Source organism: Platalea leucorodia (genome assembly GCF_965183815.1).
Source record: "Platalea leucorodia genome assembly, chromosome: 5".
NCBI classification, from domain to species: domain Eukaryota; kingdom Metazoa; phylum Chordata; class Aves; order Pelecaniformes; family Threskiornithidae; genus Platalea; species Platalea leucorodia.
In genome coordinates this window covers 1,802,828-1,820,383 of record NC_138827.1, presented here as the reverse complement: position 1 = coordinate 1,820,383, position 17,556 = coordinate 1,802,828, and the positions used below count along the sequence as shown (strand labels likewise).

General features: G+C 50.1%; 1 protein-coding gene across 1 annotated transcript in view; it reads left to right on the top strand.

Moving 5' to 3' along the window:
* The window catches only part of LOC309590782 (syntaxin-binding protein 4-like), a gene marked incomplete at its 5' end in the record, with an annotated part of 47,004 nt that extends 31,118 nt beyond the window's left edge, over nt 1-15,886 (top strand). Inside the window, 13 exons of the mRNA XM_082312237.1 lie at nt 35-188; nt 1,802-1,874; nt 5,173-5,270; nt 7,664-7,760; nt 9,154-9,281; nt 9,842-9,934; nt 10,486-10,551; nt 10,641-10,829; nt 11,127-11,243; nt 12,450-12,499; nt 13,377-13,507; nt 14,832-14,889; nt 15,711-15,886. Coding sequence (XP_082168363.1) covers nt 35-188; nt 1,802-1,874; nt 5,173-5,270; nt 7,664-7,760; nt 9,154-9,281; nt 9,842-9,934; nt 10,486-10,551; nt 10,641-10,829; nt 11,127-11,243; nt 12,450-12,499; nt 13,377-13,507; nt 14,832-14,889; nt 15,711-15,816 — 1,360 coding nt within the window. The 3' untranslated portion in view covers nt 15,817-15,886. The remainder of the gene's footprint in view (nt 1-34; nt 189-1,801; nt 1,875-5,172; nt 5,271-7,663; nt 7,761-9,153; nt 9,282-9,841; nt 9,935-10,485; nt 10,552-10,640; nt 10,830-11,126; nt 11,244-12,449; nt 12,500-13,376; nt 13,508-14,831; nt 14,890-15,710) is intronic.
* Nucleotides 15,887-17,556: the final 1,670 nt, after the last annotated feature.

The window sequence follows — 17,556 nt, the reverse complement described above, 5'->3', positions numbered from 1 at the left end:
TAATAAAATGTTCTGTATTTGTTGTTTGTTTCAGACATGAGGGAAACACAGAAGTGGCCTTTATTCCTGGGAGGGGACGGTTACACCCTGGACTGTCGGTTCACAACAACATCCCATCACCGCCTCCAAAGGCTGTGGGAAACGGTCTGAGCTCCTGCAGACTGAAGGTCCACGTGAGGTCCCCAGAGGTAGGTTGAAGTTCATATCTCAGACCAGAGACATCAGTCCTGTCATCTTTCTTTGATCAGAAAGCTTTTCTTTAGGGACTCCGTGGTAGTCCTTCTGGACGGTGGAAAGTCTGTAATGCTGATGTATGTAGCCCTGGTTTACAGCCAGGTATTTTAAATCTGAAATATTGTTTCTTCTGTCTTGGGTTTGAGACGGCGAATGATTTGTGGAGGTAATGAGAAGAGTTTCATCTCCAGGGCCTGCATTCAGACCTGTTTCGGAAGTCTCAGGTTTTAAAAACAAAATCCTTCTGTGGATAGCAACATGCATCTCATTCAATACCAGTCATAGAGCTGGAAGGGATCTCAGGAGTCGGTTTGATCTAGTCTCCTACCCAAAGGCAGGAACAACTCTTTGTTCTTAAAGACCTCTGAAGAGGATGAATCCGCAGCATTCCTAAGCAGCCCATTTCTGTTCTTCACTAGCCTAATGATAAGCCAGGCTCATCTTCCTGTGGAGCCAAGCTCCACGTTGTGTTTGCAAAGACGCGTGCTCGAGCTGTGCGTGGTGAGACAGGGTTTAACCACACAACCCTCACAATAATTTAGGTCTGTGGCTGGATTCTGTGCCTGTGTCGCTCCTCTCCTGGACTGGTGCAATACCGGGTGTATCTTCTGCCCTCTTCCACGTAACCTTCCTTTAGGAAAGGCCGGCTGGATGTTCATTTCACACAAGCATCATTCACAAAAGGTCCTTCTTTCCAGACCCTGTGGAGACCTGGACTTGCAAGAACATCATATATATGTTGCCTTTGGGTGTACCAGGCTGGAGACGTGCTTATGAAAGTCAGCCTTAGCCCGTATACATACAGCTGAGTCGTATAGTTCAATCCTCCCTCATCCAGCAGAAGGTGTGCTTGTGGAATGCTGGGCACCTCTATAAAATTACATCGCTGGCTGGAATTAAATTCGCTTTGCTGCTAAAAGATGATACATTTAATGAGGTCTAGGCTTCCACATTAGGGAAAGTGTGCTTGGGCGCCTGTGCTACCTGTCCGTACGCCCTCAGCACCAGTCCTGTGCCTCTCTCTGCACCTAAGCTCCCAGCTGTGGAAGCACGGTCTCGGTGGTGCTCAGCATATCCACCCTGTGACTCTGGTTTTCCCTCTCACTTGTGCTTTCAGCCGTGACCTGGCGCTTAAGAAAGGGCGGGCAATGGCTTCCTCTCTTGCACACTGTGATAATTACGTGTTTTGGGTAAATAACACAACTGGCCGTGGTCAGAATCAGGCCCTCACTGGTGTGTTGGATGCAGAGCTGTAGGAAGAACCTCTACGGAGAAAGCATACAGGGTCAAATTTATCCTCAGCTCTCGATTACAGTAATGACAAACGTGGTTTTCTGTGTGTGACCAGAGATTTTGAGACGGCTCAGGAACGTGCCTGTGCCAAGTGCTCCTGGAGAAACCCCCGGAGTCTCTTTTGGCCCACCTGCACAAGGGGTGTACGCGCTGCCTTTGCTCTTCATGGGCCAGATGGGTTGCTCCCGCTTAAACTCCTCTACCTTCTGCTCTTTATTTACACCAACAGATTCTGCTTAGCGATTACCTGTGCCGTTTTGTCTTCTTTTTCTAGAATAGACGTGAGAATCATTTTCCTGTGCCTTCTTTGTCACCGGACATTTGCCCACCAGAGCTTACTGTCTCAGGTAAGAGTCCTGCTCGATTGCTTGCGTTGGGTGGGTGACAAGCACAGCCTTGGCTCCTCGGTGCTGAGGATGACAAAATTAATTTTGATCAGTGTTCATACTGCTCTAGTGGAATCTAATGGTGTGATAATGAGTCTCAGCCCACTAGGAGAGAGGGGAGGTTGCAGCTTCTACTCAATTACTACTCAACGAGTAGTAATTATGTCCATGTTGGTCCGTAGTAGCAAAATTCTTTACTAAGGCATGCAGAGGACTGGAAACAGGAGGCAACAACTTCTTCCAGTCTCAGCCTGTGGTGCCTTTGCAGCAGTGTCTTTGACCACCTGCAAAGGCTATGTCGGACTTGCTCGCAGGCACCATTCCCATCTGATGGGAATGGGTGGTCCTCAGAGACACAGTATAAAAGAAGTCAGTCAAGGATGGTTGTAACGCACACGGCCACCCTGGGCATTATACAGGCATTAAGGTTGCCCTCAGTTGGTCAAATTGGGAAATTGCTTATAGATGTGATGAAGTCAGATTTCTCTCTACATCCAAGCTTCACTTTTGGCTTCCTTTTCCACGCTGTGTTTTCTCTCCGTGCTCTGAGTCCCGTACTGAGCTCTTAACTTTTGTGGGAGAGACCTGCTGTTCACTCGCTAGGATGGCAGCAAAAGGGGGTGAACTCAAATCACCCTGCAGCTTCACAGGTCCCTTAGGAATCGCAGGAAACCTCAATAACCCCCATGATCCAGTGTCCAGGGAGATGACCTCCAGCAAGATACCCCATATCCCTATGATATGAAGGTTATTTCACAGAACCACAGAGCGCTCTGGGCTGGCAGGGCCCTTCCCAGGCCATCCCGTCCATCCCCCTGCCAGGGGCAGGGACAGCTTCACCCAGATCAGGGTGCTCAGAGCCCCGGCCAGCCTGGCCTTGAAGGTTGCCAGGGATGGGGCATCTCCCACCGCTCTGGGCAACCCCTGCCAGTGCCTCACCACCCTCAGCGTAAACAATTTCTTCCTTCTATCCAGTCTGCATCTCCCCTCCTTCACTTTCAAAGCCTCCCCCCGTGTCCTGTCGCTGCAGGCCCTGCTAAAAAGCCTGTCCCCCCCTTTCTTGTCGGCCCCCTTTAAGCACGGCAAGGCCGCAGTGAGGTCTCCCCGCAGCCCCCTCCTCCCCAGGCTGAACCCCCCCAGCTCTCAGCCTGCCCTCACAGCAGAGCTGGGCCACCCTCGGAGCATTTCGGTGGCCCTAGAGGAAAAGCTGGGCTTTCCCTAGTGAGTCCCGAGCAAGTGCAGCCCATCATTCTCGTGGCCACAAGTCCGACAGCCCTGCCTTCCCCAGGCGCTGCCAGGCCACGGGCCCCACTTGCGAATCCCTGCGCCGTGTTGTAATTTCCATCTGGAAGGCTAAGAGCGAGCATCGCAAGATGAATTGTGTTTAGTCTATACCTGGGATTAGTGGAAGAGATAGGGAGCAGGCGGTGCTGGGCTGGGTGTGCGTCAGCGCCCTGCTCCCAGGGCTGCCCATCTCACCTTGGGCGAGCTCAGCAGGCTTCAGCCTTCACCTTCCATGCTCTGTACTGCAGAGCCCCCGGGACAGGGACTGCCCTCCCTCTGTCCTCCCTGCCCCGACCGTCCCGCGGCCTTGAGTTCAGGTAGGCTCTTAGGTGGCCACCACCACCAGCCAGAGCTCCCGGCGATGGGGAGCAAAGCCCTGGGTGATGTAGGCAATCCAGCAAATAGCAATGACCTAATCGCTTCCTGACTTAGCGGGGGGATTTTATTACACGTGGTTTTTTAATGTGCAATGCTGAGGAGGCTTTGTGTCAGTGTTGTCATCCATGAAAACAGACAACTGGCTTTGAAAGAGCAGCAGCCAGGCTTGGAGCCTGGGCCAGTGACTGCCTCTCTGCGGGTGCCCGATGGATGCCCTGGATATCTCCGTGTCCAGAGCTGACAGCAAAGCCACGTGGAGCTAATCCTGATTAGCCATGCGTCGAAGGGTAACAGCTCTGCCCTTGAACTTGGAGAGTAGGTAGCTGATCCAGCAAACCCATTTATTACCTCTTGCTGCTTCCGAGCTGCTGGTGTTAGCAGAGCAGATGAACACCCAGCTGAGGAGGATTACGCTTGTGCAGCACCTCCGCCGCTTCTCGCTGCCCTCTCCTCGCGCCTGGTCGCTGCCCCGGCGGTCGAGGAAGGGTGCCATGAGAAGTGCTCGAGAGGTTCAGGAGAAGCGATGTTACTCAGCAAGACGGGGCTTCCCGTGATGTCAATCAGATCCCAGGCAGATGAAAGAAATTGCTCCCTGGGCAAATCCTGTGCCACTGGCAGGAGGAGGAATTTTGTCAGCGACCTGGGCTTGAGGGTGAGCAGGGCAGGCAGATGGGAGGCAGGCAGGGCTGCCGGCACAGCAGCCCTGCACCTTTCTGGAGTCTGGCAGGGGAGCTCCTGGGCGAGCAACGCCTTCTGCAGCCCTTTTCCCAGGGAATGTCGCGGTTCCTCACGGACAAGGGTTAGTCGTAACGGAGAGGTGGGGTTCCCTCCAGGGATGGAGGAGCACAAGTGGCAGGGCACGGCAGCAGGGCTTGCGCTCTCTACCATTTCAGCGGTGAAGGCAGTGGCGGCAAGGACGAGCCAGCTGCCAGCAGCTGGTTCTCCTGGTCTCACGGCAGCTTCTCACCAGCAAAGCAGCTGCAGTTTCTACCTCTTTCCCCCTCTGTGTCTGCCTCTGCACGTGGCTCCTTCTACCCGAAATGACCTGCCTGTCCAACCAAGGGAAAAGGGTTCAAGGCTTTTTGCAGTCTTATGGAGGGAAGAAGTCTTGCAGCGGTGTTTTTCCACATCACTTTTAATCCTTCGATTCCCTTTTCCATGGGTGTTGTGAAAGCCAAGCCTGCATTTTATAAAATGCTGGGTTTCAGTTTTGCTTAATCAATTAGAGAAGACAAGATCCAGCCAGACTTTTTTTTTCCCCAGATCACCATAGCTACAGACCCCAAAACTCCACAAAAACTCGTGAGTGGAAATTTCCAAAGTGCTATATTTTTAGTCCTAGGTCCTTGAATGAAACATCCCATTTTAAACCGTGCAGAAGCCCAGTTTCAGTAAGGGTTTGCCCCAGTACCCAGTCTTTGCAATGGTGGACTAGTTGAGCCTTCCAGGACTGGATTTAGTGAATCCCGGTCTTTGATTTTTGGCCTGCTGCACACACATTATATTTCATGCAACAAGAGTTCTGAATTTTGCTTTGCAGGCACCTCCTTCCTCTACCCAAGTGCTCTTCCATTAACGTTTATTTTTGGCTTTTCAGCACCTGCTTCGGCATCTAATCATAAAGCAGCTTCAGGCACCAAACCCAAAGTAGCGCTGGATCCCCATATCAGGCTCAAGGATGGGAAACTGGAACTGGTAAGTGGAACGGGTCCCTCTCCCGAAAGCGAGGTCTCTCAGTCCTCTCCCAAGGTGCGCTACGCGGAAAATAGTCCATTGGCACGATGCCGCCTCGCTTCCAGCTGCCGCATTATTGGCAAACGAAATAAGCTTACGTGAATGGTCTCATTGCTTTTCTGTGAAAGAACTGATCGAGACCTTTCAGCTTTGATCCTTGCACCAACGTTGCACGCGGGCATGTGAGGACTGGGCCAGGTACTAGCATGGGGGTCACTACCTTGCTTGGTTTTTGGAGGGATTAAAAAATACAAGCCTGAATAGAAACAGCCTAAGAGAACCCGCCTGCCTGTATGCACAGCATAAAGCTATAGCATTTGATCATGCTCTAATCTACCCGTACACCACCCTCTGCTGAACAGCCTGCGCCAGCCTCACTCCCCTTCCCCTCTCCAGGATGGCGACCGGGCTGTGTTGGGAATAGCGAGAGCACAGGCGATGCGGAGCGCAGAGCCAGCCGCCGTGCTCAGAACATTGCTTTCCTTATTAGCATCACACCGCTCATGTGCTGCAATTAATTCACCTGATTTTTGAGACAGAGGCATAAGAGTTGGCCACCAAACTGTATTTATTACCAAGCGTCTGGAGAAAAAAAAAAGGGTCTCGACTCTTCAGTTGAGTTTGCTGGAGGCTGGGTCCAGCCTCTAAAGGTAAAAAGGGAGAAAAGGGCGCAGTGAAACATCCCGATCGTGTCCGAAGGGGCATTTGAACGCACCTTGGCTCATCTCGGCTGTTTCTCAATGCTCCGGGGACTCCAGAAGTCTCCTCCTGGCAGTTGCATCTCCCCTGGAGGTAATGCGTTTGACTCGGGGCTATAGGTGCAGGCAGCTGCCCTCCAAACTTTCCGGTGCCGCTGTGGCTGCTGGGGTGACCTCGGGCAGCCTGGTGTGGGCGAGGGAAGGCTGGAAGAGGAGATATCTCACCGAGGATCCAGCCAGAACCGCTGCTCCTTTCATCATTTTATGGAAAATACATTCCACGGGCACCATCAAAGGGCAGGGAGCGGAGCTGCCCATTTGCTCACCGGGCCCCCGGTGAAGAGCAGAGTGCCCTTGGGGGCCATGCCCCCGGTCTGGTTTTGGGGTGCAGGCCCCCCCGGGTACTGCTGGCTTCGGGGGGGGCGTGGGAACCAGCCCCTGCTGCCGGGCCAGGGGACTCCAAGGAGAACCCGATGAACGAGCAGCTGCTGCCACCCGACGGCAGACCCAGCGCTCGCCCTTCTGCTGCTCTCGCCTCCCAGGAGGGCAGCAGGCAAGCAGGAACTTTTTTCTTCTAAGCCTGCATAATTCTCCTAAAGCGGCATTTAGGATTGCATTTTCGCAGCGACCGCGGCTCCTCATGGGTATAAAAGCAGCTCCTCTTTGGTGGGAGGAGTGGGGACGCTCGGCTTCCCCTTTTAAAAGCCAGTGTTGTGAGCGGGCTGCTGCAGCAGTGCCAGCGTCGGGACACGCACACCGCCCGGCACAACCTGAGATGGTTTTGGGGTGGCCCGTGCCAGATGCCAACATCTGCAGACTGAGGATCAGGGCATCCCGAAGCCCAGGAGCCTGCAGCGCTGCCTTGTGCGGGGCTGGCGGGCAGGGGAGCGGGAGGTGGGACGAGGAGGACGCAGGAGAGCGGACGGGTCCCGTGGGCTTGCTGGTGATGGAGACGTGAGCAAGGACTCGTCGCTGGGGACTGTGCAGCAGATGCGGTACACGCATGAGCGGGAGCCAGGGGTGCAGCCTGGGACAGGCGAGCATTTAACTGGGGCTCCTTCCCAGAGTCCGCTGAGCTTGACTTTGTCTTGTAAAAGCTCTTACTGGCTGCTGCCAGCAGTGAAGCGGGGTTTGCACAGGTTCATCTGCTTCTGTGTGGTGGCCTGGGGCTGAACTGATAACTATCAGTAGAAGAGAGGGCATCAGGCGTAATGAGAGAGCTAAAGGTGCAGTGGAGAAGGAAAATGTTTGACTGTCTCCTGTTGCCACGGGAAATACTGCATGAAGAGCTGTTAGCTTCTCGGTCCCAAGCCCAATTCCTGAGCAATAAGAGGAGAGGCTGAGCTCTTGGCAGCTGAGCCTTGCTACAGCTCTGCCGGCTTTTGATAAAGCTCCTGACAGTTTGTCATAGCTGCAAATCTGTATAAATGTTCTTGGAGGGATGTGAACATGTCCCTGTCTTCAGGAACAGGCTTTTCTGTACATGTGGAGGAAAGGAGAGGCTGGAAACCCAGCCCAAGCCTGCTCCTTTGGGAGATGCTGCCTGGAGAGCCGCTTCCAGCAGAAAACCCAGCACCAAGCGTCTTCCCAGCACCTACTTCAAAGAGTTGCCTTTCCAGTGTTTTTCTTTTTAAAGGCTTATTGTTTCTGCTCAAGGTTCTGCAGTATCTTGGTCTGGATGTGAGCGAGGAGAAGAAGAGGCAGTTACGGCAAAGCTTGACCACAGACTCGCAGGGGACGGTGGCCTACGGAGGTGAGCAGGCAGCTCCGCGCGGGACGGGCTTTTTTCATTTTTGCATAGCTTTGCTGGAGGCAAGGTGGCAGGCAAGATGCCTGGCTGGGTGTTGATGTAGCCTCAAAACAGCTAAGAAAAGTCACAAATACAGAAGAGGGTGTTTGGTAGAAGCATACTTAAAACGAAAATACAGGGAAGTCGGTGCGAGGGCTCACTTTCCTTAAACCCCTCGCTCGCCAAGCCAAGAGCTGGCCAGAGGACATGCGGAAAATAAAAGCCTGCTCTGCTTTCTGGGACTTGCCAGAGCTTATTTGGCCCGCAGGGTCTGCTCCCCAGAGGTTTTTTTCACAAAAATTCCAAGCCGTCAGCAACGTCCCCACCAGACAGACAGGCTCGCGAAGCACAACGCCTCTTGGACGGACGTTTTTGTGCAGAGCGAGCGATGGGATACAGAACCGTGCATCTCTCCTAAGAGCGACCGGCTTCGTAGTTTGTGGCGACAGAAATAAGGACGATTAGGGGTATTCGGCAAATGTGCTGGTGGCAAGACCCCGGCTCCTGCTGCAGCCCAGGGGCTGAGGACTGGAGGGGCTGGGACCTCCCCTCGGCTGCGCCGGCTCCTGCCTGTCCCACGCAGCCCCTCGCACCGTGCTTTCCTCCGCGTCTGAAAGCAAAATGAATCTGGATTTTCCGACTTTTCAACCTTTTCTAAGCGCTGAAGCCATTGAGTTGTTTTTTGTTTAAATCGGCAGCACGAGAAATGCCAGCAGGCAGGCGGGTGCCTTTTGTCAGAGAAATGTTGCTTTGGCTTAAAATTTTAAAACTCTGAGAACCGCAATCGTGTAAACTCTGCTGTGAAAATATCTGGGGTTTTTGAATTTAAAAGTTTAATTTTTTTCACTTGGATAAGAAACAAGAGTCTGGTAAAGATTGTCAACAACTTATTTAAACTTGATGGGACTGGCTAAGAACCCAGGAGCGTTCGAGAAGACTGGGTGGCATTTCTAAACCCTCTCTGCTTGGCAGTCACTGGATGTCCCCCAGATCGGTGGCATTTTCGGTCTCTTCTCCCCAGGAACAAGCGATGGGACAAGAGGGAACGGCCTCAAGCTGCGCCAGGGCAGGGTTGGGTTGGGTATTGGGAAAAACTTCTTCCCCCAAAGGGCTGTCAGGGCCTGGCCCAGGCTGCCCAGGGCAGGGGCTGAGTCCCCATCCCTGGGGGGATTTAAAGAACGGATAGATGTGGTGCTTGAGGACATGGTATAGATGGACTTGGCAGTGCTGGGTTAACGGTTGGACTCGATGATCTTAAGGGTCTTTTCCAACCTTGACGATTCTATGATTCTATGATTTTCTCCTAACACACAACGCTTTCTCTTTTAGCCGGGTAAAAACTGATTCTTTCTTGCAGATCTTCTCCAGGCACTCAGGGATCTGATGCAGGAGGAGCTGGACGAGGCTGGTCTGGATTCCAACTCCATGCTCTTCACGCAGCACGAAGTGGCCAGTTTGCTGGATACATCGGCTTTTCACTCTCCGGTCAGTCACTCCGACGCTCTTCTACATTGAATCCATGAATCTTCTATGGGAAATCCATGAAATTCTGAGATGGGAAAAGCTAAATTACCCTTTTCTCATTGTTCTAGAGTTAGAGAAGGCAGAAATATGCATTAATCATTTTGATGATAGGAAATTCTATAAAAGACCTCAAACTTGTCATTTTTAATAAGGAAATAACAATATCTATGGGATGATATGAAGGAAGCGGCCTGGCAGTGATGCAGAAGGAAAATTAGTCATAATTAATCAATTGCAACTAATTTCATTTGGTTCACAAAATGAAAATTCACTGTAGCACAGCTATTCCAGCTATGTCAGGGCTCAGAGAGTGAAATCTTGTGGGGTGAGAAAAAAAAAACCCTGCAGTTGAATTATTTAATGTGCCTTTTGATCTGTTGCATAAAAATGCTGACTCCTTTTCAAAGTGATTTTGATTCATCGTTATTCCGGGTATGGAAAACAATACGCCTGCCATATAGCCCCACGCGTTTGGTAAAGCGTAAGCGGTGCGCGACGCAGTCTGTCCCTCTGCCTTGCAGACCTTCGACTCTCTCAGCTGTAACGGCAACGAGGAGCTGGAGCAGCTGCAACTGGAAATGATGGATCTGCGGCAAGAAGTCCGAAGGCTGAAGGTGGAGCCTCTCCTCTGAGCAGATTTCTTGGCTGGTGCCTTCTGCTGTAGCTCGCGGTAGTCGTGCGCGAGGGTAACGGCGTAGCCTGTCCCTCTTAAGCAGTCACCAGCTTGCATTCTGCGCGTTCCTCATTACAAAGGAGACTCTCACCCTTGGTCTCCTTAATTGCCTCTTTCTCGCTCTCAACCTCACACGAAAACTTATTTGTACCAAAAGCATGCAGTCGCTTTTTAGCAGTGAGTAAATATATTTAAAAATACAAAAACGTGTCTCACAAATAATTCAAGCCCACGAATAACAGAAGCACCGCTTGTCCTCCCATCCTGACCCAGCTGCAGACTGCCGGCACGGCTCTCAGCACCATGGTGGTGTCCAGGTGGATTTCTGCAGGCATGCAGGTCGCAGCCCAAAAAGCACTGGGGTGGGGGAGAGTGCGCACGACTGCTTCTCTGAAATATTTTTCTGGTGGGTGGGAGCTACAAGACCAAGGCATCTTCTAGACAATGTCCTACCGCTTGTTGCTTCTAATCCGGTGAAAATGTTTTCCGTAGTCTCTCCTGAAAGAGGTGGAGAACAGCAAGAAGTCAATGGAAGACGAGCTTCAGAGACTGAACCAGGTTAGCGAAGAGGTTGCCGGGGGCCTTGGCGTGGTTTTGGTGGTCGGCGGGGATGTGGTGCATTCACCAGAACTTCTCGCTGCTTCCAGAAAGCACTGGGGTTCCTCTCCGAGAACCGGACGCTGCACAGCAAGCTGCAGATGGCAGAGGTCGTGCAGAGACAGGCTCACAGCGCGGAGCAGGACTACGAGGAAGTGATCCACTTGCTGGAAGCTGAAATTGCAGAATTGAAGATGCAGCTGGCGGGGAAGAAAGCAAAACACGTCTCTGAAATAGAGGTAATAGAACCCCTCCGCCTGGCAAAACCCCCACAACCTTCCCGACCCTTCTTCTGTGGGTTCCCCTCCTTCTATTTATGAAGGAGAAAATGAACGTAGCATGTACATCATTTGTCGTGCATGACCACAAGGCCAGCGCGGTCTTTGCGTCTGTGTTATCATCTGTATAAACTCCACTGTCCATTCCAAAAGAACAGTGGTTTTCTGTTTGTAGCAAATATCATAAATTGGTGTTTCCAAAAGCCAAGGCTGGAGCATCATCATCACCTTTCTCTTCTTCCTCTGGCCCTGTCTCAGGAGGACGTCCTGGAACTGAAAAGACAGTTGTCCCTGGCTGACGGCCAGTTACGAAAATCAGAAGTCTCCCGGAAGCGCCTGGAGATCTGCAATAGGAAACTGCTCCTCTTTGTGCAGGTGAAGGGCTGAACCGCCCCCGCTGCTGGTGGCATCACCGCGGCCTCTTACCTCACGGGGGATTTTGCAAGCCCAAATAACTTCCTGCTCCATAAGCAAGAGAGGGGTTTATTTAATTCTGTCTCATCTAAAAAGGCACTGTCTGTTGGTTAGGAGAAACTAGGGAATGACCTCATATATACTCATACACCTAAGAGCTATGTCAGCACCGTGGTGCAGGTTTTGCCCGGCGGCTCTGGTGTCCCCGGCTCACCGCCCTGATGCTCCGGTTGAGGCTGCTCCAGGAACTCTGTTGGACGCGACGGTCGACATCACGTGTTTTAACCTTCCCTTTGTACAACTGGACGATTGGTTCTCTACACAACAAATGTGAACTCGAAGAGCGGTTTTGCTCTTCCAGTGCTTTTTTTCCCCCCAGATTTCCTGCGAAATCGCACACATAATTGCTTTAGTCTTTTAATTGACTGTTCTTCCACTTCACTAGCTGTATGGGGAATACAAGCTTGTGTAATTAGGAAACTAGCCAGCATGGGATCACTAGCATTCAGTATATCTGCTAGAGCTACTAGTAGCCTATCCCGAGAGCTCCTGAAATCAATAGGAAACAGCGGAGCGAAAGGAAGCGTAGGTGCTGCGTCCTCTGCTTCAGAGAAGGAAGAATTAAAATGCCTCGAGACCTGCAGCACTACGTGCTGCTGCCTGTGCAGTTTGGGGCTGGACTTTGGAAATGGATTTGACTTGGCCCCAGGCTCAAACATCACAGGATTTTGACCACGGGAGCAAAATATCTTCCTTTTTTATACATCCCTCAGTAGTGCTTGAGAATTCACTAACCGTGCATGGTAATGAGAGCTTACGCGTGCAGGTACAGTCCAGAACCCAGGGATTGCTAGTAGCGATTATCAAGGCTCGCTGAAACATAGTCTGCAAAATTGTTCTTTGGAGGAGTATTTTTATGTTGCATTTCATATATTTTAGTGTTGGTATTAAAAATGCATAATTTAGATGTGTCTGTATATTTGCATAGGCTGTGAACGTTGCTTGAGTTGCAAAAGGCCTTGAGATATTCGCTTCAAGGGCAATGAATAAGCAGAAGCTGATTACTGTCATATTAAATCTGATCACCAGGAAAAACCCATGGGGTTTGTTCTCAGGAATTATTCGTTCCTACAAGTTTGAAACCTTTTTTTTTTTCCCTTTTGGCAGAACGTCCACAAGGTCCTGAGCACACCCAGTCATTTACCAGATGAGAAAAGGTAGGAGATGGCTTCTGGGAATCGTGAACAGCAACATGAAATGTCCTTCTCTGACCTTTCTCAGGGGAAAGTGATTCACACGTAACCTACCCAGCGTTTCCAAACATACCGTCACTTTGGAAGTGAAACCATAGGAGAAAGATGATCTGGAGGCTGCTGGTGGATTGGTATTTGGGGGGGTTGGCCTCCATTCAGGCTTTTTTTGGGAATAAGTAGGTGAAACACTCCTCTGGTTAAGTTGCTCTTGTTAGCAGAGACCCTAAGCAAGTTGTTTCAAAGACGCAGAGCTTTGACCCACCTGCTTTTCCCAACATACGTCAGGTTTTGGCTTCAGGACCGTGTCCTTCTCTATCAGCAGTTACAGAAACTGCTAGAGTGGAAGCAAAGAGCTAGCATGACTCTCCACTGCACGAATGGTTGGAGAAATAGAGTTCAGGCTTCTGGACTCCCCTTCAACCTGAATCTATCTCCTATCGCTTGGAAAAAATGTATCACAGCTCTATTATCAGAATGCTGGTGTGTTTTTAATTGATTAACTCATTGAAAGGTCACAGTCTCATTGATAATGACCAGCCGCTTAAAAAAAAGCCAGTTTTTAAGAATGATGGAATCCGATTTTTAAGTTTCCAAGATGATTACCTATAATATAATGAAGGAAAAATGTTCTTGAGAAATTCTTAAAAAATGCCTTGCTATCTGTCTGTAACACAATGGTGCAAGTGTGTCTAAAAGAGTCCCCTGTGCTGCTGAGCGATCAAGTTGCAATCCCCCCTGAAGACCCAGAATTTACATAGAGTATCCTTCACGAGAGGCTGGCCAGGATTTTCAATGACCATTCCATGACAGAAGTATTGATGGCACTTTCCGTATTTATAAGAGTCAACAGTGAAACAGAAGAGGATAAAACAGACGCAGTCTCAGACACATCTCTTCCATCTTCAGATCTTGTTGACCTTTTGCTATCAGAAGCTAAAGAACTGTTAGCGCCAATCCTCTCCAACAAGGACGGTAAGCACTAAATTAACTGGAGAAACCTGAACCCAAACAAGTCTCAGGGATGTCTGTTAGTGCTATTTACAGTTTCCACCACCTCACGTATTTTTTGCCGTACCTGTTAAGCCTCCCATACACGTATCTGATTCTCTCATGCTAACCGAGATGTAATTGCCCCCCGTGTATCCATACGACTCATCTTTGACTCCAAAATGCAGACTCGCAGTGTAAGGAGTCAAAGGGTGGGACTTGTGCCCAGGGCCAGAAGAAAGGCGTTTATCCAGGGAAAAAAAAAACCTAACAGGCAGGAGGATGGTTTCACAGAATCGCAGAACTGCTGGTCGAAAGGGACTGCTGGAGATCAGGAGTCAGATCTTCTGCTCCAGGTAGGACCATCACACTAGGTGAGATCTCCAGTGGGTTTAGCCTCCAAGGATGGAGATCCACAGCCTCTCCGGATAATGTGTTCCCGAGCTGCATTATGCTCCGTGAAAAAGATTTTCCTAGCATCTAGTCTGAACTCCCCCAGGTGCAAGCTGTGGCCACTGCCCCCAGTTATGTTGTCTGCCACTGCCAAGAAGAGTTTGGCTCTGACATCTTTCTAATTGCCCTTGAAGTAGGAGCGGGTGCTGCGAGTTTGCCTCTCAGCCTCCTCTTTGCCAGGCTGAACAAGCCCAGCTCCCGCAGCCCTCCCCAGCCTCTCCTTGCAGGTTACCAGCCCCAGGGCTCCCTTTGCTGGACCCCATCCAGTTTCTCAACCAGGGATCCAAACCTTCGTTACGCCATCCAGGTATGACTACAACAATGCCGAGCGGAGGGGAATCGTAATCTCCTCGTTTCCTTGGCATACAAATCAGCCTAGACTTCCTTCCACTCACGCATCTGTGGACGGGAGAAAATCAGAGAAAAGGCATCTAGCTCCATGGGAGTCTGAATTAACTTTCCCAGTCCAGGACTCTGAGCTTAGTCCATGAGCCACACATGTTCCTTGGCAGCAGTTACTTGACCCCGCTTGTCTCTTGCCATGCAAAAAGAGAGTTTATGACCTCCTCCTCAGGATCAGCTGAGCGCACGGCCCCAAACAGGTGCCCAGTCTTTACTCTTTGATGCTCTTCACCAACTCAACCTGGCCACGGTCCAGCGTTGTCTCGGTCTCAAAGCACAAGACACAAGGAAAATAATTGTAGCCTGTAAGGAGCAGCTCTGATATATAAGCGTGTCAGCATTTTCAGAGTTCCTGCATCATTTAAATGTGCATTATCATAATGAGCGGCGCTGCTTGCATTGGGCATGCTTTCTAACCCTTCGCTTATACTTGGCTGTGTGCTTCCATTTGCAGCTTTGCCATGTGACAGGGACCAGTGCCTGCCTGCTGAAGGAAACCCAAATTACAAAGAGTAGGTGTCAAAACTGCCGTGGTCTGTAATTTTGACAATATACATACTAAAAATTCCTGTTTGCTTTGTTGGGTTTTTTTTTAATCAAAACTTTTGCTTGACAACTTTTAACCAGATAATCTAGTAGAGGTCTTCAGATGGCCACGTCAGAGAAATACGTCCCTTCCTAGACAGCAAAAGACTTCCCGCCCTGCGCAGTGAAGCACGGTGTGAATTCCTGGATCTCTCTTTTGTTTTCTAAAATGTTCTTTTTCCTTCAGACCCCATGGGGATTTACAGTTCTGTCACTTGTCTAGCTGGCATTTTTATAGACTGCTGAGTTCTGAGTAAGGGAAAAAGCAGCACTGAACGTGTTAATCTTTTATATTGTGGTATCAAGATGCTGTGAAGTCTCAGCCAAGGAGAGCAGGACAACGTGGCTTTGTTTGGACCCTCAGCATCTTAAGAATTTCCCTAAAACCTCTTGAATGGCTTATGTTTAACAGAGCCATGTCCTAAAGATATCTGCTGAAAGGGCACTCTGGGACCTAAGAGAGGACACACTTTGAGACCTACTACCACTGTCTTAGCTGACCGCCTTAACTCAGCCTGAATGTCTGCCAGCACGGTTTTTTAGTGAGGTAGAAAGTAGACATTTGCAAACCATGATTTCAAGGTTATGAAAAGCATTTTCAGACAAAATCGATGGCCACTACAATCCAGTAGCCATGCAAGATCCGTGGCTGCCTCTTGTCTTTCCTAAATAACCAGTGTTGTCTTCATGTTGTCCTCTGCGTCCCTCTTCCAAAGTACGTATACAAAAACATATTTCTCATTTTCAGCCATCTTCATCAGAAGACCACGTGGCCCCCTCCTCCGAGCCAGAGCAGGAGTGATCAACCGCAGCCACCGAGTCCGACCAACGGGCCGCCTAAGAAGCCTACATAAATCTCCCATGGCTTGCTCATGCTCCAACCTGCGACCGTCCACAACCCGGCTGCTGCCGTGCTGGGAGATGGGAAGGACACGCCACGGGTGCTCCAGCTTCCAGGCAAACCAGACTGAGAAACAAGCTTTCTAACACAAGACTAATTTTTCCCAACGACCCAAGACTTTTTCAGCAACCTCCCCTCCGCGTCTACCTCTGAGTTATCATACAAGGCTATTTGCTCACGGTTTTTGCAGCTTTATAGGAAACATATTCTCAAGAGGCTACAAGGACCTGGATTTCACTGGCAGCCTTTTAGAGCTTCTGTCCCGGGTAGTAAGAGGAGCACAAACTTACCCAAGGGACTCAGGGGTCTCCAACAGATTCCTTTTGGTATTTCATATGAAAAACCAAAGTATATTTAGTGACTGTAATCAAAACAGCTTAATCTGTAGCATCCTCGCTGTCTTGGGATAGGTACTTCTCTTTTTATTCTTTTTGTATAGCTTCTCCCAGCTGCAAGGCTTGAAATGGAAAGCACCATCTCAGCTAGTTGGAAGAAGAGTGCGGAGATAGCCAGCCGCATGCTACCTGCGACGACGTATTGCTGAACGCCGAGCACTCCCTGGAACGCCGGAGAGGACATACTGGACATATTTCAATAAAGGCCCGCAGCGTCACTTGGAAATTAGATACACATGATGCAAGATTGTACGTGGTTAGCAATGAGCGGGGTAGAGATCCGAGATGAACACAAGGTCTGGAAAATAAAATGGAAACGCTGCTCACAAGGGGTTTGCTTTCTGGGTTATGATTGCGGTTGCTGGGTTCAGCGTCTCTGAGACAAATACCCGGCCTGGGTCTGGTTTTCCCTCCCTCTTATTTTGGCAGCTGGTAGCAAGGTGCATTGAGGAGTCGCAGGAAAACGAGGTGCGCTCTGGCTTTTACACAGAATTGTTACGATTACTTAAATCTCCTTTGTGGGGGTACAAAGCATGTGGATCCTTTATAGCCTAAACTCAAGGCTTAGGAAAAATCATGGCCCTCACCAGTATCTACTGTACTCAAGGATATCGCTGCGCTGCTGAAACAGTAACTGTGTGGTGGAACTTCACAGTCACAGAAATAACCAGTCTGAAATTTTGGTTAAACTTAATTAAGTTAAGGGTAAGTGAAATCTTTTGAATGCATGCCCCAGAATATAAATTAAAGGACTTATTTTAAAAGGAAACATAATTCTTTGGACCACTCACAAGGAATATTCCCAGGAAGGAGATACTTTCAAAAAAATATTAATCTTGGGATACCCTGTGGTCAACAGCTTGGTCCCCAGTGCTCTCTGGTTCGGTGCAATGACAGTAAATACTGGTGCTACTTGTGGGTTTAGCCCCATGGCTTTGTTCTCATCTCATGCGTGATGCAGACAGGGCAAAGCTGCAAGAAGACAGGTAGGAGGTGCACAGAGCAAAATCCAGTCTCACCAGTTTGGTCTACCCTGTCTCGGGAAAAACATCTCCAGTTCCCCTGGGGTTCGTATGGCAGATACCAATCCGCTCCCAGCAGCGTGTCTTCAAGAGCATTTGGCCGGAGGTGGCATCCTAGGGAGATGTCTCCAGCCCCTGCTCGCCACGCTTGCCAGGGAACAGGGCAAACAAGATTTTGGGAAGCAGCAGGCCTTCAGCTGTGCTGTGGCATTACATATGCCCAACGGCACCTGAGGAACCTGGTAGAAAAGGGACAAGTTATGGGGAAAACGGAAC